The 24,284-nt window shown below is 41.8% G+C and overlaps 1 protein-coding gene across 1 annotated transcript in view; it reads left to right on the top strand.

The window, feature by feature from the left end:
- Positions 1 to 427: 427 nt before the first annotated feature.
- LOC117512139 (nuclear factor 7, brain-like) overlaps positions 428 to 24,284 on the top strand; it is a 52,082-nt gene continuing 28,225 nt past the window's right edge. Inside the window, exons 1-2 of the mRNA XM_034172119.1 lie at positions 428 to 714; positions 9,249 to 9,489. Coding sequence (XP_034028010.1) covers positions 451 to 714; positions 9,249 to 9,489 — 505 coding nt within the window. The 5' untranslated portion in view covers positions 428 to 450. The remainder of the gene's footprint in view (positions 715 to 9,248; positions 9,490 to 24,284) is intronic.

Raw genomic sequence — 24,284 nt, 5'->3', positions numbered from 1 at the left:
AACAAATCGTAATCTAGATAACTAGATCAATCTAACTGCGCAGATTAAACAGCTAACAGATACAGAAAAACACAGCTGTGCTCCGGAACAGGAAGTGATACAATACCACAGTGAGAGCCAACCACCAGTAGAGGCAATACTGTTACAGGAGATTTTGTAATGAAAGAAGTGTGGAGGATTTCGCGCGTCGGCACGAAGCAGCTCAGGACGCGCAGCAAAAAAAAAACACCTCCATCTTGGGAGTCTCACAGGACATGTTGGGGCATGTCCAGCTGTTACACAATTTCTCGGATACTCACTCGACTGAAAGCCATCGAACGCCGTCTGAATCTTCTGAATGGTTTCCAACACGGAGATGTTTTTTTTATGCTGAGTCATTCTCTAGCAGGGGTGTGGTTGTTCCAGTAAGGTGAACTTCCTCAGTCAGGAAAGGAAGAACAGAGAGAAGACATGGCCTCTGTCTCTTACTCAGAAGATTTAACCTGTTCTGTTTGTCTGACGATCTTTACTGATCCGGTAATGCTTCTCTGTGGACATTCTTTCTGCAGGGAATGTATTACAGAGTCACTGAAGTCACAGGGCATTTGTCCTCTGTGTCACACAGCTGTTTCACTGGAACAGAAATGTCTTCCACCCAGTTATGTTTTGAAAAGCCTTGCTGAAAAGGCTAAAGAAGATGAGAAAAGAAAAAGAGAACATGGAAATTACAGAGAGGTAAGTCTGTGCTACATTTAACATACTGTATGGTAAGCATGAAAACATTTGTCACTTGTGTCTATATTATGCCTCATGGCTTGTTTGTTTTCTTCTGCACTGGTTGCAGTGTTGGACTCGGACAGTGAGGTTAGTGAGTCAGTTTTTCCAAGGCGGCTTGTTTAGGTGACAAACCGAAAGCAGTGAATGCTGTAGTCTTTTTTTAAAGAAATGGATCATAGGGACAAACTCTGATTCTCAAATCGTGAATTATGCGCAAACCAATAATGAAAATTTCTACGAACCATTAATAATTTTGCTGCTACCCGTGAATAAAATATCCCGCAAAATATAAGTGGCAAAATGTGAATATTATTCATGAAATATATTTTCTTTACGTTTAAGTAATTTATGTGTTTCAGTTAACGGATCAATTATTTCAGGAAGTCTTGATCGCAAGCAATATCTCCACAATTTTTAATGGGGTAGCGTCACTACATGGAGAGGTGAGCCCCAAGCGGGTTCTCTCGCTTGGTGTCAAGCATCTGGTGGGGACTTTGACTGGGGCGATACACCTGTCAAATGGTAGCGCAGGTGTCCGAAGGCAAACTCAGAAAGGACAGAAACCTCCCATGGAGCAGAGCTTGATCTTGATTTTCAGTATGAATACAGACCATGAAAGCGGGGCTTCATGAGCCTTCGGACTTTTTGCGTTTTAAGCAGGTGTCAGAACAGTTACCACAGGTATAACTGGCTTGTGTCGGCCAAGCGTTCATAGCAACGCCACTTTTCGATCCTTCTATGTTGTCTCTTCGTATCATCATAAAGCAGAATTCACCAAGCACTGGATTGTAGAGGTGGGTGATACCGGGAATTTTGGTATTGATCCGATACCAAGTAAATACAGGCCCAGTATCGCCGATATCGATACCGATACATTGTCATATTTAAACCTTCATAGATCCAAAGGATCCAAAAGACCTAGGACAGAATTTCGCCAACATTGTACATGACAACAAAATACTTTTATCACAATCAACATTTTTGTTTAAAAAACACTCAAAACAAATCTCCTGAGGTAGAGGGCTGACAAACCACAATACAAGGGTGCATTGCTCCGTGTGTGTGACACAGCGCAGCGCTGCTCTTACAGACAGAGAGTAGACTTTGATGAATCTGCGTGCACAGCAGACAGTGCATGCGGAAAGAGAAAAAAAAGCTTGAGTATCGAGCTTTTTACACGAGGATCGTTCCATATCAATACCAGCGTTGGCATCGATATTAGCGATATTAAGATCGATCCGCCCACCTCTACTGGATTGTTCACCCACTAATAGGGAACATGCAAGAGTCTAGCGCGCATGTGAGTCAACAGGTGACGCAAAGCCCCATGGCAATGAAAGTTAGAGGTGCGCAGTCATAATCCCATAGATGGTAGCTTTGCACCATTGGATCTTCAGCCAAGCACATATGGTACACCAAATTGTGAAGAAAATTCACATTTTGTGAGATGTGCGTTCATGTTACGGAGATATTTTTGCAGGTATTCATGTTTTGCAATTCACGGTTTGAGGATAATTCACGATTTGCAGTTGATTCACATTTTGATAGTTAACACCCCCACTCCTGCCACATTTCTCCATGTAATGTGGAGTTTCGTCAGGACGGGCATCCCGGTGTAAACTTGTGCTTATTCAACATGCAGATCTACCTCAGATTTGCTGTGGCGACCCTGAGTGCTGACAAGGGAGCAGCTGAAGGGACATTAATCAAAGAGCAACTTTGTTTGGACCATACAATAAAAGTAAGTCCCTTCGGCTGCTCCCTTGTTTGCACTCGGGGTTGCCACAGCAAATCCAAGGTGGATCTGAATGTTGAATTGGCACAGGTTTACGCCGGATGCCCTTCCTGATGCAACTCCACATTACATGGAGAAATGTGGCAGGGGTGGGATTTGAACCCAGAACCTTCTGCACTGAAACCAAGCGCATTAACCACTGGCCACCACAACCATATATATGTCTGCCACCTGCTGGATGGTTAGTGAATCCTGCACATTATCAACAATCATTTGTTTTTACACTCATGGTCTCTTGCTGCATTCTGAACACTAGACTACAACTGTGTTGAGTAACATGGTGCACTTTGACCAGCTAAGAAGTGAACAACTGAGGGGTGTGGCATGATGCAGGCTGTGTGGGGCGAATATGGGCAAAATAAAAACAGAATGGGTAAGTAAAATGGAATAAAAAAAAAAGACATGATTCCCATGATGCACTGTTTCTTCTCTTTTGCTCTGTATGCACCACTCGCATTTAATCATTAGTGATCGATCTCTGCTCCCCTCCACAGCATGTCTTTTTCCTGGTTCTCTCCCTCAGCCCCAACCAGTCCCAGCAGAAGACTGCCCCTCCCTGAGCCTGGTTCTGCTGGAGGTTTCTTCCTGTTAAAAGGGAGTTTTTCCTTCCCACTGTAGCCAAGTGCTTGCTCACAGGGGGTCGTTTTGACTGTTGGGGTTTTACATAATTATTGTATGGCCTTGCCTTACAATATAAAGCGCCTTGGGGCAACTGTTTGTTGTGATTTGGCGCTATATAAAAAAACTTGATTGATTGAAACAACATTTGTTGATACTGCAAACTCAAAACACTGCTCCAAAATGTTCTCTTCTGAAATGTTTTGAAATGCTGGACCTCAAGCAGAAATATTTTCTTTAAGTTCTTTACAATATCCTATTTATTTATTTTTTGATACACTCATCTTGTAGAATCATAACACACCAGATCCAGGAAATGCTATTATAATCCAGATTATCCATAAATTATGTAATTGTCGAATACCACTTGTGCCTAAACATGAGGAGTATTGCACAAAATTACAACCCCAATTCCAAGTGAAGTTGGGACACTTGTGTAAAATGTAATAAAAACAGAATACAATGATTTGCAAATCCTCTTCAACCTATATCAATTGAATATACCACAAAGACAGATATTTAATGTTCAAACTGATAAACTTTGTTTTTGTGCAAATTATTTGCTCATTTTGAAATGGATGCCTGCAACACTTTTCAAAAAGCTGGGACAGTGGTATGTTTACCACTGTGTTACATCACCTTTCCTTCTAACAACCCTCAAGTGTTTGGGAAATGAGGACACTCATGATAGGGTATAAAAAGGAGCATCTGGGGCAATAAAAGACTGGGAAAGTTGACGAATAGCTCAATGAACATCTAATTGGAAACACATGAGTGTCAATGATTGGGTATAAAAGAAGCAAAGATGGGGTGAGGATCACCACTTTGTGAACAACTGCATGAAAAAATAGTCTCAGTAGTTTAAGAACAATGTTTCTCAATGTTCAGTTGCAAGGAATTTAGGAATTCCATCATCTACAGTCCGTAAATATGATCAGAAGATTCAGAGAACTGGAGAACTTTCTACATGTAAGCAGCAAGGCCGAAAAACCAAGCATTGAATGCCCTGTGACCTTTGATCCCCTCAGCGGCACGCATTAAAAACCGACATCATTGTGTAAAGGATCTTACCGCATGGGCTCAGGACACTTCAGAAAACCATTGTCAGTTAACACAGTTGCGCTACATCTACAAGTGCAAGTTAAAACTCTACCATTGCAAAGCGAAAGCCATACATCAACAATATCCAGAAACCCCTTCTCTGGGCCTCAGCTCATTTGAAATGGACAGACGCAAAGTGGAAAAGTTGCTGTGGTCTGATAAGTCCACATTTCAATTGTTTTTGGAAATCATGGACGTCAAGTCGCTCTGGACAAAAGAGGAAAAAAGACCATCCAGATTGTTACCAGTGCTAAGTTCAAAAGCCAGTCATCTGTGATGTATGGTGGGGGTGGTGTTAGTGCCCATGGCATGGGCAACTTACACATCTGTGATTGCACCATCAATGCTGAAAGGTACATCCAGGTTTTGGAGCAACACATGCTGCATCCAAGCAACGGTCTTTTTCAGGGACGTCCATGCTCATTTCAGCAAGACAATGTCAAGCCACATTCTGCACCTGTTACAACAGTGTGGCTTCGTAGTAAAAGAGTGCGGGTACTAGACTGGCCTGCCTGCAGTCCAGACCTGTCACCCATTGAAATGTGTGGTGCATTTTTTTTTTTTTTTTGCCAGGTTGCACTCGCCGAGACGGACGCACTTTTCTCTTCTCCCTCCCTCCTTATCTTTCCTGCTTCTGTGGTGTGTTGTCTGTGAGGCTGCAGCTTTGCTCTTCTGGAAAATGACAAAAATGGATCTGTTAAAGTGGTCTCTGAACGCAATTGACAATATTTTTTCTACAAGACATTCCGTGGCCGGAGGACCCGACCTGTCCTGCCGGGACACATGTGATGGGTTACGTGATGGACTCGTGGAGGAGATGGCAGGTCATGTGCCTTTACATGCTTTCTGTGGAGGAAAGTCGAAGATGTGTACATATTCGGCTTGGTGGTGACCGGCTTTCTGTTGTGTGGAGCGGGCATGGCGCTGGTTTACCGGAAAATCAAGAAAGTGGAAGCAGCTTTGATTGGTCCTTCCGGCTGCCCTACATGATTGATTCGATTGGGAAGGCAGTGGCTGCGCAGTCGGCGGGGGTTAACCGCGCATTGGAAAACATCTCGAATAGAATCGCAGCCCTGGAAACCCGCTCTGACTGTCTGTGAAGACCACATTCTACATTCAGATGCATTGAGAGCCACTCTGTTCTCAGAACTGTGAATCTCTCAGGCGTCTGCTAATCTGGCTATTCATTTGCTTCCCCAAACACAGCTGCACTTCAAGGTTGCTATGATAAAACTTCCTCAGAAGATCAACAATTAGCCTCGCTCCTGGGTTCCCCCCCTCCCCTCAGCTTCTCCAGCTCTGACGTTGACTGTGGACAGTGGACTGCTCAGGGCTGAGCCCCTCCCCCTTCCAGGATTGGCAGACAAGGCCGTTGACGGCGCCTAATAGGCTGCCTCCGGAGTGTTCTGATAAACTGGACCTCTTCAAATCTCGGTTGGCGTCTTTGTTTGTCTGTGTGATTATTGTTTTTCTGTGCTGATGGTTTTTTTTTTCCTCATTGCTGCTGTGTAACGCAGCGGCTATGAGGGTTTTTTTTCTTCTTTCTTCCCTCGTGTGTGCTTTTTATATGTGTTTATGTACCGGGCCGGCCTATGTGTTGTGTGTTACTGTGTGTGTCGTTTGTTATGGGTTGGTGTTGGTTTGCTCAGCGTGCTGTTGACCAAGGCAGGGATGTACGTCTGGGAAGCTGGTCCCCGGGCGCCTAATGGCGACTTCTGCTCCTACTGGCAATTAGGATGGGTAAATGCGTAGACACATTTCATTGTGCAGGGAAATGTTCTTCTGTGCATATGACAATAAAATTCCTTTGAATCCTGAATCCTTGAATTATGAAGCGCAAAATACTACAACAACAGAGACCCCGGACTGTTGAACAACTGAAGTCGTAATCAAGCAAGAATGGGAAAAAATTCCACCTACAAAGCTTCAACAATTAGTGTCCTCAGTTCCCAAATGCTTATTGAGTGTTGTTAGAAGGAAAGGTGATGTAACACAGTGGTAACATACCACTGTCCCAGCTTTTTTGAAATGTGTTGTAGGTATCCATTTCACAATGAGCAAATATGTATTTGCACAAAAACAATAAAGTTTATCAGTTTGAACATTAAATATCTTGTCTTTGTGGTGTATTCAATTGAATATAGTTTGAAGAGGATTTGCAAATCATTGTATTCTGTTTTTATTTACATTTTACACAACATCCCAACTTCATTGGAATTGGGGTTGTATGAATTTTAAATAACAAATTAATGCCAAAGCCGGGCCCAGCATGGACCACATATCCTGGCATTATATACTGGCTCTGAGGCTAATCCAGGATGAGCCAGTGTGACTTGGTTAAGTCAGGTTTATATAACTTGGATAAAACATGCTCATGGCTGTCTTTAAAAAACATAATGGGCCCATCAGAGATTTCACAATGGAAAATATGTGTGCACCATGTTTTATTCCAGCACAACACATGCTATGAATGTAGGCAAAGTAAATACTGCAGCAGTAAAGAAAGAACATGTGGCAGACAATAATGGACTCCCTCGGTTGGGTTTTCTCAGAAGTAGTGAGAGCTGAAAGATATAGAAGTGTGCAAAATGGATATAGACCTGGCATTTTTGCTGTTGCACTTGTTCCCTGCCATCAAATAAGCGGGACCTCTGAAATGGACTTCGTGAGTGTGTCCGTTCATGCATCTGTGCATGCATGTCACATTGTGAGAGCTCTAGATTTCCCTGTTGCCCCTTTCTAAGACATTACTTACTTGTCTCATATTGTAAATGGACACAAATGTGATATCTATGCATATGATCTTGACCCAGATTTCCAAGGTAATCTGAGATAACAGCCGGCAAAGACACCACAAAACACCTCTTTCTCTCTGAAAATATCAATTCTAGAGCTTAGGTTTGTATTGAACACCTCCAGAAAATCATGTATCAAGTACACTACATTTGGCCATAAACTTTTTGGCCATGGTCAAACATGCAGATGGATAAGAAATAGAGCTTTTGGGGTATATTTGTCTTCTCGGCACCAAATTTCTCTTCTAAAGCCTAAATTTGCATTGAACACTTAGCAAATCATTCATCCCAACTCCCTTGACCCAACTGCATTTGAACTTGGACCTTAGGGTGAAGATCAGACATGAAAATGAATGGAAAACTACTCTTTCCTATATTACACTGAACAAAAAATAGAAATGCAACACTTTGTTTTTACTCCCATTTTTCATAAACTGAACTCAAAGATCTAAAACATTTTCTATACACATAAAAGACCTATTTCTCTCAAATATTGTTCACAAATCTGTCTAAATTTGTCTAATCCAATCCAGTTTGATTTGTATAGCACATTTTACAAACAAGGTTACCAAAGTGCTGCACAACAAATAAAATAAAGTTAAAAAACAATAAATTAAAAACATAAGGAAGATCATAACCTAAAACACTAAAAATAAAGACACATACATAAAAGCAGAGTCAGAATACCACACAACTCTCATACAGTATTAAAAGCCATGGAAAAAAATAAGTTTTAACAAGATTTAAAAGTATCCAGGGTGGGGGCCATCTTGATATGAATGGGCAGTTCATTCCATAATTTATGAGCCACCACTGAAAAAGCACGGTCCCCCCTGGTCTTTTGTCTGCTTTTTGGCACAACAAGACGGAACTGATGAACGGCTCTCAATGCTCTCATGGTGGTGTAGATATGTATGAGATCAGCAATATACTGAGGTGCCAGACCATTTAATGACTTAAAAACAAACAATAAAATCTTAAAATTTATTCTAAAACAGACAGGGAACCAATGGAGAGACGCAAGAATGGGGGTGATGTGATCATGCTTATGAGTGACTGTTAAAAGACAACCAGCCGCATTTTGGACAACCTGTAAGCAGGCGAGGAAGGCCTGGTTAATGCCATTATACAGTGCATTACAGTAGTCCAAACGGGTTGAGATAAAAGCATGAATCAAACACTAATGATACGACAGATTTAATTTTAGATAAAAGGCTCAGATGATAAAAAAACTGGTTTTAACTAATGAGTTTATCTGTTTATCAAGTTTAAAATCACTGTCCATTTTAACACCGAGGTTTGTGACAATGGGTTTTACAGTAGTGTTCAGAATAATAGTAGTGCTATGTGACTAAAACGATTAATCCAGGTTCTGAGTATATTTCTTATTGTTACATGGGAAACAAGATACCAGTAGATACAGTAGATTCTCACAATCCAACAAGACCAAGCATTCATGATATGCACACTCTTAAGGCTATGAAACTGGACTATTAGTAAGAAAAAGTAGAAAAGGGGGTGTTGAGCCATGAGACTGGGCTGGGATTAGAGAACATCTGAAATAAATATAAACTTGTGCACCCAGGTCTTGTTTTTTGACATCATTAATGATTTTGCAGTCATTCCACCTTGACAAAAGAACAATTCACGGACATCATTAAAGCCCTTTACCATGACATTCAGGTCGATGAAGAGTGAAAGGAAATTTCCGACCACAATCACAAATAAAGGTCAATGAAACTTGACTGTTATTAGACAGTAAATTTGGGGAAAAAAATGATACCATTTTGTTTTGTTTGCATTTATTTCTTAACATATTTTAACATATATATGTTAAAAAAAATAGCAGATCTGGTAATTCTGACCATGATTGTATATAAAATGTACTATATTGCACAATGTCACATACCTTACAGTTATGTTACTGTATTTTTGTTTTGCACGATGTCAGATAATATAAAATAGTATTGTCATTCATGTCGTAATCTTTTTTTTTTAAATAATGTCTTCTGCCCCCCCCCCCCCCCCCCCCCCCCCACACACACACAATAGTATTGAAAATGGTATTGTGTATCAGGAATTTTCTTGGATATCTGCATCAAGTTAGACATTTTAGCATTATGACAACCCTGATGTGTTTGATATTTTGGATTGTATTGATGATGGTTTTTTTTTCTCCACAGGATTCTGAGTGGCTGTGCCATGAACATGATGAAAAGCTGAAGTTGTTCTGCGTCACAGAGCAGACATTAACTTGTGTCATATGTCGAGATGGAGAGAAGCACGCCGGACATAAGTTTAAACCAATCAAAGAAGCATCTGCATCGGTGAGGCAGGAGCTGGAGAAATTAATGCAACGTGTTTCTGATGACGTGTGTACTGTAGAGAACCTCGCCGACTCACAGAGAGAAGAAATAACAAAAAGTGAAGTCAAACCAGCTGAGGAACCAAATCAGCACTCAGTTTGAGGAGATGCACCAGTTTCTGAGAAAGAGAGAAAGGGAGATCATAAATGAGCTGAAACACAAAGAGGATGAAGATGTTAAGAAGGTGATCGAGAGGTTAATTGATATACAAGCAGTTCTGTCTGAAGATGAGATGCTGAAGAGGAAGGTGACATCAGCTCTTGAGATCAAAGAATCAGAGAGGTTTCTAAAGACCTGTGCTGATGAGAAAATCATCATGACTGCAGAACATTTCAAACCCAGATCAAAAAATCTCAAAGTAATGAGTTCAGCTCTCAATCTGGGGCCTTTGGAGTCACCTGCAGTTCTTTGTGTGGAAGGAGATGCTTCAGATTATCAAACCTCGAGAAGAAAACCTCAAACTTGTAGGTCACAGACAAATGTGACTGTATCTGATGATGGGAGAAGTTTGTTTTCTTCCTCTAGAACAACCGCACATCTCAGGTGACGTCACACTCGTGTTGCACTTAGATACTTCACAGACAGGTTGAATGTGGTTGCCTGTTGTCTACTATCATACCAGGAGTGCGAATAGGCCTGCCTTTTCTAAGTGTCCTGCAAGCGGTGTTAGATGTTCATGTGTGACACCTGGAATTTGGCCAACACCAGCTGAGAGGGGTATCGAATGAGCACGCGCAGGGCATTCGTTGTCTTTTAGCCACTTGTGTGCATGAATGGTGTCATACATCACACTAACAAAGTGAGGAACCTTGGGGTAATGTTTTTTAGATATTACATTGTCCTTTGACCTTCACATTAGAGATATTACAAGGACTGCTTTCTTCCACCTGCGAAATATAGCAAAGATTCATCCCATCCTGTATATGGCTGATGCTGAGACCCGATTCATGCATTTGTCGCTTCTAGCTTGGCTTTAAGAAGCACTTATTTTCCCATTTGTATGGCTAGCATACTGGCATAGTAGGTTACTATGCTTTACTACTATGCTTTACTTCCCCATCCTTGGTCAAGTCCTCCAACACTTCCTGGGGGATCCTGAGGGGCTTCCAAGCCAGCTAGGAAATATAATACCTCCAGTATGTCGTGGGTTTTCCTCAAGGTCTTCTCCCAGGTGGACGTGCTAAGAAGACCTCCCTCATAAGACGAGACACCTGAACCACCTCAGCTGGCTCCTTTTGATGTGAAGAAGCAGCAGATCTATTCAGAATCCCTCCAGATAGTCAAGCTTCTCACCCTGTCCTGGAGTGTAAGCCCAGACACCCGATGGAGGGATCTAATTTCCATCTTGTATCTGCTAACTTATTCTTTCAGTCATTATCAAAAATTCATGACTATAGATAAGGACAGATGCATCAATCGACTGGTAAATCCAGTCTCACCTTTTGCTCAGGAAGGATTAGGTAAGTCAGAGCCTCTTCCTGGAACCAGGCCCACAGGGGAAAGTCACAGGATGGGTTTACAACTGTGGAGCTTGGTCGGGCTCAACCTGAAAAAACAATATGCATGTAGAATCAAAGGGTCTGGTGCACTGTTCTTTAGGCAGTGGACAGTGGCAAATGTTCACAGGGGCTGACACTCTTTCCCTTCATCACATCACAAATTGACTTTGCAGTCCACGTTTGTATGATAAAATTACTAACCACAAGACCCTTAATCATTTTTACCTGAGACCAAAATATGGCCATCAGATATTGTGAAGGCTTTGCACCTGTCAACCTGGTCTCACGGCAAGTCGTGCTTCAGCAGCACGAAATATACATTAATCTATTGGTTCGTGACATTGTGACGAAAAGTGCCTCATTTTCATCACGGCAGCACAAATTCATTTTCATTCACTCCATGATGGCTGCATGAAATTAAAAGTGAAGCAGGGGGGTCAGGGCGGTTATGGTTAGGGTGGGTGGAAGGAGTAAGATCAAGGTTATGGTTAAGGTTAGGGCTGGGGGTGAGAGTAGGGTTAGGAATAGTGAGTTAAAAAAGCTCCGTCATGAAAATTTGACTCATTGCGTCACAGGAGCATGAAAAAGAAAAAAAAACCGTGACACTGGGCTGCACCTGTCTATCTGTACGTTCATCAGGCTTGTCTGTTCGTCTGTCTTCTCATCATAAGTCCATTCTTATTACTGCCAAAGTCTTCACATTCAGAAGGAGCTTCTTGGGTCACAGACCTTGAACAAATTCAAACATGGCTAACCTTGACCTATTCTAAGGGGTCAAAAGGTCACATTCCTTCTACACACTCAGCATAACTCCATTCCTATTACTGCCAGTGACTTCAAATTCACAGGGAGCTGGGGACAGAGACCTTGGTAGGGATGGGTATCGAGAACCGGTTCTTAACAAGAATCATTAAGAAGTGATTCGATCCACCAACATCAGTAGCCTTTTTGCTTAACGATTCCCTTATCAGTCTTTCAGAGCGGCCATTGTTTTTGAGGGTATTTGTTGGGGAAATTACCATTTCTCTACAATGATTGCAGACCCTGCAGTGGGTCTGTAATTAACTGCTTCTGTAATGGCTCCACTTTGAACCTTGAACCAATGAAGCAGTGATCCAATCCGCTGCTTCGTTGGTTCTGTGATTCACTGCTTTTCAGAAGCGGAAAGTCCGCTCTTAACCACCCTCAAAGCCATTAAAATATGTCAATTGTGAGTCATTTTGTGTGGATTAAAGTCACTAACTGGGACTGCAGGCAAGAAACAAGACTTGTCCTCTGTTCCGTTCGCACAGCTCCAAACGCCGCACTGCTCTATGCAGAGTCAAGTTAGAGTCCAGAATTAATAACTTCAAAGCGAATCGCCAATTTAAAATTAAATGACACCTCTTTCCAAACATTGGAATACAAACAATAAATTACAATCAACCAAAATGTTTTTTCCTCCCAAAATGAGATGTCCTGCATTCTTTATGAATTACACTGATGCTGATGTGCAGTGCAGCCAGCTGAGCTCAGAGGTATGGTGTTAGATTTGTGCTATTAATGCCTGAAAGGAAATGCTTTTAAGAAAAACTACAGATTTTGTTTATTTCTATTGATGTCCAGAGATCAAGGATCCAGTGACCAATTTCATATTTATTTACTTTAAGACTCAATAAAATGTTACTGACATAGAAAACCTGTAAAGCCTACTTTTAGTACACACAAAATTCACAAGAGGTATTGATAAGGGAATTGATAAGCGACAAATTCAAATATGGCTAACCTTGACCTATTCTAAAGGTATCACATTCTTCTATACACGCTTTCATTGATTACATGCTCATACGGCCAAGGATATTTAGCATTGCATTATAATCATAATTATGGATTCCCAAACCCTGACCTGATTTTAAAGGCAGAACTTCAAACATAACCACTTTGCCCTAGCTTAGATACAAAAACACTATTATTGCTTTTGTTATTATTATTATTATTATTATTATTATTATACTAAACAAATATGTCTTAAGTGCCTTCAAAAGTAGATCTTTCCTCAAAGAGGTTTGGAGGGCATTTTGTCCCCTCACCCATCTGGATGCCTGCCTGTACACTCTGTGTGAGCAAGAAGAAAACATAGTGAGAAGAAAAACTCATGCACTCATGTGGAAAGAACTATCTGATTGACAGGGAAGAAGGTTTATCAAATGTGCTATTTGTCAGAAACTGATTTTGCGCATATGTGAAAGATAGCAAAGCACATGAAAGTGGCTGTTATGGTCCTATTCAACACACCCCTCATGCACGGCTTGCTTGCTGTGAGTTGTTTCCCATCACAGGGAAAGAGTGAGTCATGTTTCTACTTTTTGTCACTCTAATGTGTGTGTGTCATCAAACAACAGGGTCACAGTTTCATTAATAAGAACTTCATTAATGCAACAACAGACTAACAGTCACTGAGTCACGGAAGTATGAGGTCAACAAAATGTGAACAACACTTATTTTGACTTCTATTTCAGCTCGAACATTATTCATGTTTTCTGTAGCCGAATTCATTTAATTTTTAATATACATCTATTCCAGCATTTCATGCATCAAACACACTCAAAAAAAGTTAAGGATGCAGCATTTTAGGACTAGAACAAAGTAAGTCCTTTAGTTTCTCAGTTGTTTCACGCAGAGTCGCCACAGCAGATCTGAGGTGGATCTGCATGTTCTTTAGGCACCGGTTGCCTTCCTGACACAACTCTACATTATATGGAGAATGGGCAGGGGTAGCCTTTCAATTTACGAGGTCTGTTAGAAAAGTATCCGACCTTATTTTTTTTCAAAAACCATATGGATTTGAATCACGTGTGATTGCGTCAGCCAAGCTTGAACCCTCGTGCGCATGCGTGAGTTTTTTCATGCCTGTCGGTTGCTTCATTCGCCTGTGAGCAGGCTTTGAATGAGGAATTGTGAAAAGACGTGGACATCAGCACTTTTTCAACACGTCTTTTCACAATTCCTGTGCTAGTCAGAGGACATACAGCGTCAAGACAGCGTCCAGTTTAGATATGAACGGCACATTTCACTGTTACAGGCGTTTTTGCCATGGAAAGAGGAACAAAGGCGGAGGAATTCTGCGCGTCGCGGCGGAGCTGCATGGCGAAAAGAAACGCCGTGATGAAGCCTCACAAGAAATGTTCTGGCATGTTCAGCTCATGCACAATCACAATCGGATATTCACACGACTGAAAAGCAACCAGAATCCGTCTGAAATCCACCTTTAAGCCATCCTGTGAGACCAACACTGAGGTGGTTTTGTCCCGCGTAATGAACGGCTCCGTGGCGCGTCCCTCGGCTTCTTTTTCCATGAAAAAAAAACTCCTGTAACGGTGGAATGTGCCGGAAAAAGTGCTGATGTCCACATCTTCTGCCTTTTTGTGAAAGTCAGACGAGGTCCCGGATCAACAAAGCTTTCACATTGGAAATGATCTGGTTGTTTGTGCGGGGTGTCAGCCTGTCCATTGGTGCTGCGCTCTCAGCAGTTGTGGGCCGTCCTTAAAGGGGCAGTAACACTCCTTAATCTGTTTAATCCCCATAAAATCGTCCCGGAAAGCCATTTAATTTTTCGAACGGTGTCCACCTGGAGGTCTCTTACAGTTTCTGGAAAAAAATTGATGCAGCAAAGATCCAAATTGTTCAGACATTTATTCGCAATAAAAAATAGAGAGGGGTAGACCACACCTCACTCAAAGCCTGCTCACAGGTGAATGAAGCAACGACAGGCATGAAAAAACTCACGCATGCGCACGAGGGTTCAAGCTTGGCTGACGCAATCACACGTGATTCAAATCCATATGGTTTTTGAAAAAAATAATAAGGTCGGATACTTTTCTAACAGACCTCGTATTTTCATTTATATAGCGCCAAATCACAACAGAGTTGCCTCAAAGCGCTTCACACAGGTAAGGTCTAACCTTACCAACCCCCAGAGCATCAGTGGTAAGGAAAAACTCCCTCTGAGGAAGAAACCTCAAGCAGACCAGACTCAAAGGGGTGACCCTCTGCTTGGGCCATGCTACAAACATAAATTACAGAACAATTCACGGACGAATATACAAGAAATGCTATTGGCGCACAGGACAGGAGGATCGCCAACACGAATACAACTCCCATCTCTGGATGGAGCTGCACCTTAAACAGAGAGAAAACACAGAATCAGGCATCAGAAAGAAAAAAAAATACTGTATAATTTGCCAGCATTAACCGACAAGAAAAACAGAGAAATACTAAGGTGATCGCCGGCCACTAGCCCTAAACTTCACTAAAAGACCCAGAATTTAGGTAAGGTTGAGGCCGCAGCCCGCTCCAATTACTAATAAATGTCATGATGGGCGGCAGCCCGACCCCAGGAGCGGGTGGACCCACAATACAAACTCCCAAACCAGGCTTTGAGGTACAAGTCATCATGTTTATTTTGGGCAGAGGTTCGGTACACAGGTTGTCAGAAAACGGAGCAGAGGCACAAGCAGGGTGAGGCAAAAATGCAGTCATCTCCAGGCAGGGGTCTGAGGCACGGGCAAACACTGGCATATAGGCTGAGGCAAAAAGGCGGTCAAAAAACACAGAGCAAGGAACTGGTACACTGCAAGACTAATCAGGATAGAGAACAAAAGGCTGGAGAGTATGATGGAAGCGACAACAATCTGGCGAGGGACTGTGAGACTGTGAGGGTTTAAATGCATGTGGACTAATTAGGAACAGGTGGTGTTAACAAGGTGCATGTGAGAGGAAGGATAAAGGGGGCATGGCTAATGAACAAAGATACTATGTTGTGCAAGACAGTGAGGGAAGAGACACAAGGTGGAGAGAAGAAAAGACAAAGATGTGTGAACAGGTGTCAAGAATGTGACTAAATAAAAACACAAAGCAGACTGGGACAAAGTGTGAGAGGAGGGCACAGAACTAGTGGTGTGACATGACGTGACAACACAGACAGAGATGCCAGAGGGATGAAAACAAAAAGCAGGTGCAGGTTGGAGTGAAACACAAAATTAAGAACAGAGCTACTATGGAATATAATATTACTATGAACAAAAGTAACAATGAAAACCTAGGGCTGAAAAACATAACTAGGAACCAGGCATGACATGATAACTGATCAGGAGACATGAAACAGAATACTAAAGCAAAACTAAACAAGTGATAACATAATGAATCACAACTGACTGAAGAATACCAAATGAAAACCAGATGACAAAATCAACAAGCCATGACACAAAAATACCAATACTAAAGATCAACAGAAATTAATAGATGACAACTGAATGATAAACAATGAAAACACAATCTGGCAGAACAAGAAAAGAACAAGAAAAGACAATAGCTAAAGAATGCAAAGTAACAGAGAACCAAAGTAAAATAGAACAGGGAATAAATACATGATAAATAACTAATAAAACAGAACAGGAGCAGAAAGTGGGTCAAAGAAAGGGGAAGCAAGTAGACCAAAAACCTGATCAGGGCCGAGCATGACAATAAATGAGTTAAAAGAGAAAAAGCGTAAAACAAAACTGTACCAGTATGCTAGTCTTATGAAAGGAAAAATAAGTGCGTCTTAAGTCTGGACTTGAAAGTCTCCACAGAATCTGACTGTTTTATTGATGCAGGGAGATCATTCCACAGAACAGGGGCACAATAAGAGAAAGCTCTGTGACCCGCAGACTTCTTATTCACCTTAGGGACACAAAGTAGTCCTGCACCCTGAGAACGTAAAGTCCGGGCCGGTACGTAAGGTTTAATTAGGTCAGCTAGGTAGGGAGGTGCCAGTCCATGAATAATTTTATAGGTTAGTAGCAGAACCTTAAAATCTGATCTCACTGGGACAGGAAGCCAGTGAAGGGATGCCAAAATAGGTGTAATGTGGTCGAACTTTCTGCTTTGTGTCAAAAGTCTGGCTGCAGCATTTTGAACCAAGTGGAGACCCCTAATGCTAGACTGTGGTAAACCAGAAAATAGAACATTGCAGTAGTCAAATCTAGAAGAGAATGCATGGATCAGGGTCTCAGCATCAGCATTAGACAGGATGGGACGAATCTTCGCTATATTTCGCAGGTGGAAAAAAGCAGTCCTAGTAATTTTTCTAATGTGGAGGCCAAAGGACAACGTAGGATAAAAATTACCCCAAGGTTCCTCATTTTGTCAGTGTCATGTATAACAGACGAGCCGAGGTTGAGCGTTAACTGGTCAAATTGATGCCAATGTCTCACTGGACCAAGTATAATATCATGAGCTGGTTAAAGGAATCTGGAGGAATTTCTGTGCGTAATAAAGAGCAAGAGAGATTTCCCAAACACCACTGCATCAAGAGCCATCATTCATTAACAACTGATATAACCAGAGATTACTTTGGGAATCCTTTGATAAGCACTACAGATACAGGGGTACATTCACATACGCCACTTAAAACTTTACAGTGCAAAAAGGAAGCCTTATGTGAACCTTGGCCAAAAGTGGTGCCAAGGTCTCTGGCCTCTGAGGCATCTGGGTTTGACAGTCACATCCTGGAAACATTTACTGTGGACAGACAGATCAGTATTGCAGATCTTTATGCATGCCCTGTGCTCCAGACCAAACTAAAAACATCCATCCAGACTGTTACAGCAACAACTCCAAAAGCTAAGGTCTGTCATGGTATGATATTGTGTCAGTGCACTTGGCAAAGATAATGTACACTTCTGTGATGACAGCATTAATGCAGAAAAGTACATTGATATTTTAGAGCAACGTGTTGCCTTCAAGATGACATCTTTTCCAGAAGCGTTCAAGCGTTTTTCAACCAGACAATACCAGAAGTCATTCTGCACACATGACAAAGGCATGGCTGCAGAGGAAAAGGGTACAGATACTGGACTAGCCTGCCTACAGTCCTGACCTGTCCCAGCAGAGAATGTGTGGAAAATTTTTAAAAGTAAAATGTATGTAACAAAGAAGACCCTGTACTGATGAACATATTAAGATATGCAGGTGGCGTAATTCAAAACTAGAAGTATTCCACCTCGCAGATGTGGGACAAAGTCATTGTCAAGTCATTCTCAAGTCATCAATCTGCAAGTCCCAAGTCAAGTCTCAAGTCAGCTTGCAAACCATTGGTGGCCATTATGACTGAGACTTGACTGGACTTGCTGATTCATAACTTGAGAGTGACTTGGTGACTTTGTCTCACCTCTGCCACCTTGCGTGGCGTGATGCTATCTCAGACTATAAGCATGCACTACTGGCTACAAAGCGGACCTATTACTCTGATTTGATCAACAAAAACAAGCATAACTCAAAGTTCTTGTTTGCAACACTTATTCATGGACAACCACCATTAAGTCGCTCTCCTTTTACAGCACAAGATTTCTTCGATTACTTCAAGAAGAAAATAGATGACATCAGGTTAAACATATCCAAGCATGCCTTAACCCAGCCATGACTACACCCTGCTATCGAGTTGAGTCCCATCTCTGAGGTATTATCTAGATTTACAGAATTGTATAGTCTCTCACTAGGTATACTGACAAAACTTGTAACGTCAACTAAAAGGTTACAGCTATCTGCCGGCCTGAAGCTGTGGAATGTTTGTGTTGCTGAGTTTGAGAAATAAAGATCAAGTAAGAAGCTGCACCGTGCATGCCAGTCTTTTAGCACCCTGCACATCAGAGTTAACTGGACCAATAAAGCCAGTTACCAGCTACAACAAGATATGGCTGGGTAAGAGTATTCAGCATATAAACTAGAGGTCTCTCTATGAAGCAGAGTCTGGAAGGAGGTAACAATATAGAAATAAACTGTGACATCTAATACTACGATTTACTGCTTTTGATAAAAATTATGATAGTTTTTGGATTTTTTTTTTTTTTTGTGCATTATTTTTTTGTTTCTAATCCTGTCCGGCAAACCCTGCAGCACTTAAACTCAAAACTGGCTTATCAGTAGCCGACAGTGTAATCTGATGTGACCAAGACAATACTGAAAGTTAGGGATTATAAATAACTTCTGACGAAATTTTATGCAGATTATCGGTTTAGCGTTTTTAAAGTTAACTTTTCAGTTAGCGATTTAATTGTTATCAAAGTTAACTTTTCAGTTACCTGTGCCCACCACTGATATTTTTTTTTTTCCCCTTTTTTTTCTCATGCATTGCTTTTCTGTGTGTTCATTTTCTTGTTGGGGTTTTTCTGCTTGGGTCTGTTTGTTGCTTTCTCTCTTGTTTGTCTCTTGGTTCTTGGTGAGGGCTGTCTCCCTCTCTCTCTCTGGCCACGCCCTGTTTCTGATGCTTTCCATGCACATCTGTTCTTGATTTGCTGATTGTCACCTGGGGTTATTTAAGCTCACTGGTTGTGTTTGTTCCTCACCAGATTGATGTGCCTTGTGCCTTCTCTCCAGCTCTTGACGTTGTGTTCCATAGTCCTGCCTGCCTCATTGTGTTCTCAACCTCCTGTCCGTTTGTTCTGTCGTAGCCTAGCCTGATGATTATTGTACTTCTGCTGTGTTTTTGGGCTGCCTTCTCATGTACCGACCACTGCTATCCTCACCACTAAAATCTTTCTACAACCACAGCTATTTGTGTGAGCCTCGCAATTGTGTCCTACCATCCTTGACAAACTCACCTGTCAAGTCCAGAATGTAAATATCAATGTCCATTGTTCAGTGTTGTGAGTATTCATAGTTTATCCAAAAATATTAGTCCTATCAACATTCCATTTTGGCAGCATTCATCCTTGACACAAATTACATCAGCACACACAGTAAAATCACCAGTGTAAAACTAACACTGACAGTGTTAAATTAACACTGCCAGTGAACGTATGGTCCTACTCTGGCCAGAGTGGGACCACATGTTCACTGGCAGTGTGAATTTAATACTGGTGATTTTATGTACCAAACTGCAAATATCAGCTCTTCCAGGTTGTCCGTGATTGAAATTGGATGCATGCACACCCACAAACAGAGACGGTGGCGGAAGACTCATGGTAACTCATGGTAATGGCAACATGACACTTAATTCACTCATGGTAAGAGCAACGTGAACTCACTTTCATGGTAATGGCAACATGACACTTATCTGAACTTATTAAATCAAATGAACTATACAATAAATACAATAAATCAAAACACTAAACACTAATAAACTAACATGAACCAAAAAGCAACTTTCAAAACCCCAAACTCCCATGGTGCATTGCAGCAATGTCCAGTGTTCACTGTTATTAGCTAATATTGCTCATTTCTACAAAAATATTAGTCCTATCAACTTCCAGTTTTCACAGCATGCATCCTTTACCCGAAATACATAAGCATACCAAACGGCAAATGTCAGCTCCTCTCAGTTTCTCCGTGACTGAAGCCAGACACACACACACACCTACCTCCTGGATGGAGGCCAGGCTGACTCTAATGATTTTTTTTTCTGCAGACCTGACAGTTCATTGAAGTCTGTGCCTGTCATGTTTGGAAGCAGAGGGAATCCAAACAGATATGCTCCTGCTCTTACGTCCCTTCCACCGTTTACCAGTCATATTGCCAATATTCAAAGTCCCAACTCTCACTTCCACGCTTCTACAACCCCAATTCCAATGAAGTTGGGACATTGTGTGAAATGTAATAAAAACAGAATACAATGATTTACAAATCCTCTTCAGCCTATATTCAATTGAATACACCACAAAGACAAGATATTTAATGCTCAAACTGATAAACTTTATTGTTTTTCTGCAAATATTTGCTCATTTTGAAATGGATGCCTGCAACACATTTCAAAAAAGTTGGGGCGGGGCAAAAAAGACTGGGAAAGTTGATGAATGCTCAAAGAACACATTTGGAAACAGGTGAGTGTCATGATTGGGTATAAAAGGAGCATCCCCAAAAGGCTCAGCCATTCACAACCAAAGATGGGGCGAGGATCACTACTTTGTGAACAACTGCATGAAAAAATAGTCCAGCAGTTAAAGAACAATGTTTCTCAACATTCAATTGCAGGAAATTTAGGGATTCCATCATCTACAGTCCATAATCAGAAGATTCAGAGAATCTGGAGAACTTTCTACACGTAAACGGCAAGGCCGAAAACCAACATTGAATGCCCGTGATCTTCGATCCCTCAGGCGGCACTGCATTAAAAACTGATATCATTGTGTAAAGGATCTTACCGCGTGGGCTCAGGAACACTTCAGTAACCCATTGTCAGTTAACACAGTTTGCGCACCTGGCGTCCGTTGTTTAAACTATTTTTAGCGGCAGAAACTTTGATTAAACACAGCTCTCAGGGACTTGTTTGTCGATATGCCTGACCAGTGTGTCGCAGCATATTGCACAAACACAAGGGCAAAAAGTTTTAGCCTTTTCAAGTCCAGGCAGATTGATAGAAAGCCGCAGTGTTGTGTAATGCACGAAATGTCCGGCTGCCGCTCCCTCCGCTCGCACACACGCATTTGCTCCTGACAGCAGACACTTGCCTCTACTGTCTCCATGTTCTCACCGCTCACAGGAACACTTAAAATGTCAACCCCAAATAATATGTTCACAATAATCTTGAAATGGTCAAGGAACTTGTAAAAATATCAGTGCAATACGTAGTAAACACAGCGGCGGCATGTTCACTGTTGTTTTCAGCGATCTGTTTCTAAACTTTCGCCGTGTATTTCCTATTCTTTCATGAAAATAACGTAACTAACACGGATGAATGCAATGTCAGGCACTCGAAAACGGCAAAAACCTGAAGGTAATGACGGTGGTCCGCAAGTAATAGCTACACTGTTGCGGCTCCGGAACAATAACAAAGGCAGTAAACAGACGCTAGAATCGAAAAATGCTATAATTATAGTGTTATAAACAGCAGCAACAAAAATCAAAGCCTACCTTACCATTCCATATTCTGCAGCCTTTCAAAATACATCGGAATTGGCACGTCTCTTGCCTCTGCTTCGGCTCTGCCATAAGCACCGTCGGCATTATTTTCCAGAATGTTCCTGGTTTGAATGTTTGTCCGAAAGATAATCTGTAATATCTAATCACTGCTGCAACATCCTCAGGATCCAAGTCAGTCTCGATTTCCTCACAGAAATAATCCACACTTGAAGAGTAAGAAAAGTTCTCGATCTCGTCACTGTCCATGCTGAGGTCCATCTGTTCCTGTTGTCAATCGAACAGACAAAGACGGGACTCTACACGCTGTGACGTCACTGCATCACGTGACTGCTGATGGAATGCACTTTCCAAGAGACACACTTTTGAGAAACTGCACAAACTTATTTCTCAGTGATAATAATTAAAACCACTTTCAACTTACTATACTGTATGTATATTTTGAAATTTATATCAGTTTTACCTAATTTTTTAGGTGTCATATCCACTTTAAATATCTTGTCTTTGTGGTGTATTCAACTGAATATAGGTTGAAGAGGATTTGCAAATCATTGTATTCTGTTTTTATTTACATTTTACAAAACGTCCCAACTTCAGTGGAATTGGGGTTGTAGTTTTCCTCTCCTCCCACTGTCTCTGGACACGTTTTCCTCTTCTTCTTCTTCTTCTTCATCCAGCAGTGGCCCAATTTCGGCCAGCAGCCTGTTGGGCAACAGCACTGGTGGTGGTCATTCTTAACCCGGGCCTTGAGTGATTCACTCATGTACAGGACAAATTTGCTGTTTCCACATTTGCATCCCACGTGTATCATCCACAGAACAATGTGAACCTGGCATGCTGCTTTAACAATGCATCAAGCTGCTAATTTAACTTTAAGGGCAAAAGACAAATAGATCACACACTCCAGTACGGTGGCTTCTATGCGTTGTTTGACTTATCCACTTCCAAACAATTAAGAAAAAGAATACCTTGACTGGCTCACTCCCATTACTGAGACTGGGTCGGGACAACCCCAGCAATACCAGAATCCCCACGTCACTGTGCAAGATTGTTCATCCTTCATCCACAGGTAAGTGTCATTCTCGTTCACAGTGATTTCGCATTCTGCATGTGGAAAATCCCTGGTGGACTTTGAGGGCCTCACAGAGAGCCCTGCTTCGAATCAGAGTCAGCAGTTTTTTGTTTAGCGCCAAGAATATTTTACCTGTGATCTCCTTTCAGGAAACAGATCACCCACTGCACGTCTCTCTCTCTGTCACACACAAATCTGCATACCAACAGCACTCAGCAAAAGGGATTTGACGACGTATTTAACGATGACGTGTTCTGATTCCAGAAATCAAGGAAACCCTCCAGTGTGGGGTTCCACCCTGGGAACTCCCACGGAGAGAGAAATACTGCATGGTGCATATTCCCCAGAATAATCATTTGTGAAGGCGTGTTGGAATTGACTTGGATTACTGTTAAATATTCCAGCTTGACAAAGACAATTAAGGCGTCGCATATGACGACACGTGACTGACAAATAAACCTGCGCAGTGTGCCCGTGGATGATCACTCCACGTGAAACGCAGCCGGCCAACAAGCTACGGGTTACACATAATAAACAGTTCGAATATCAAAAAGCCAAGCTGCTAAAATCTCTGAGAGATAGCAGACGTGTTTTCGGCGCACGTGTTTTTGTGGATCAACGCTGCTGATGCAGCGCAGCAGCACCGACAGACAGAGAGCATCCTCCCACATCACCAGCACGCCATCAAAGGGCTTACCTTAAAAACACTGCGCTCATCTTCTGGTCATGTGATGTTCTGTGGTCTGTGCGGCGCTTCGTCTGCTCGAAGGCTACAAATGATCTCAGCACCAATCCAACGGTGCGCCGTTAGACACGAGAGGCGTCTGTGAGCGCGTCTGTATGGAGGGTGATTGATGCCAAAAAGAACCGCACGCTTCCGATTCAAACAGAAGAACGGAAAAATACACGTGTGTGTGTGTGTGTGTGTGCGTGCATTTTTTTCCAAAGAGGTCTCTATCCAAGTATTAACCAGGACCCACAGTTAAATTCAATCAGTAGTCAATTATTTGAAAATTGACCGGATTCATGATGCCATTCTTTTGGCTCCATTTGCTCTCTGCAATCTGACCCACTTTAGTCTACCTGAGACAGGTTTTTTTTTTTTCTAAAATATTGTATATGCAGTTAGATTAATTAATTGCAAAGTATGAAACGAATTGTTTTTTTTTTTTTAAATCACCTGACAACCCTACACTCTAAGAAATGAAACACAGGGGTTGTAAATGTAATACATACTAATATGCATATGTCGGGGACATGAATGAGTGAAGCTCGTCAGCATCTCACCATCTCATTTAGGTCCTTCAGACTTTATCTTGAGTAAATGCTTCAGGGGAGCATTAGCATGGCAAAAACCTTTCAGCTTCTGGCTCTGCCCCCCCAGACCCCCCGCCTTTTTTAAGCATTTTT

Source organism: Thalassophryne amazonica, chromosome 6 (genome assembly GCF_902500255.1).
Source record: "Thalassophryne amazonica chromosome 6, fThaAma1.1, whole genome shotgun sequence".
Classification (NCBI taxonomy): Eukaryota; Metazoa; Chordata; class Actinopteri; order Batrachoidiformes; family Batrachoididae; genus Thalassophryne; species Thalassophryne amazonica.
Note: the sequence above shows the minus strand (reverse complement) of the source record. Positions and strands in the feature narration are given on the sequence as shown.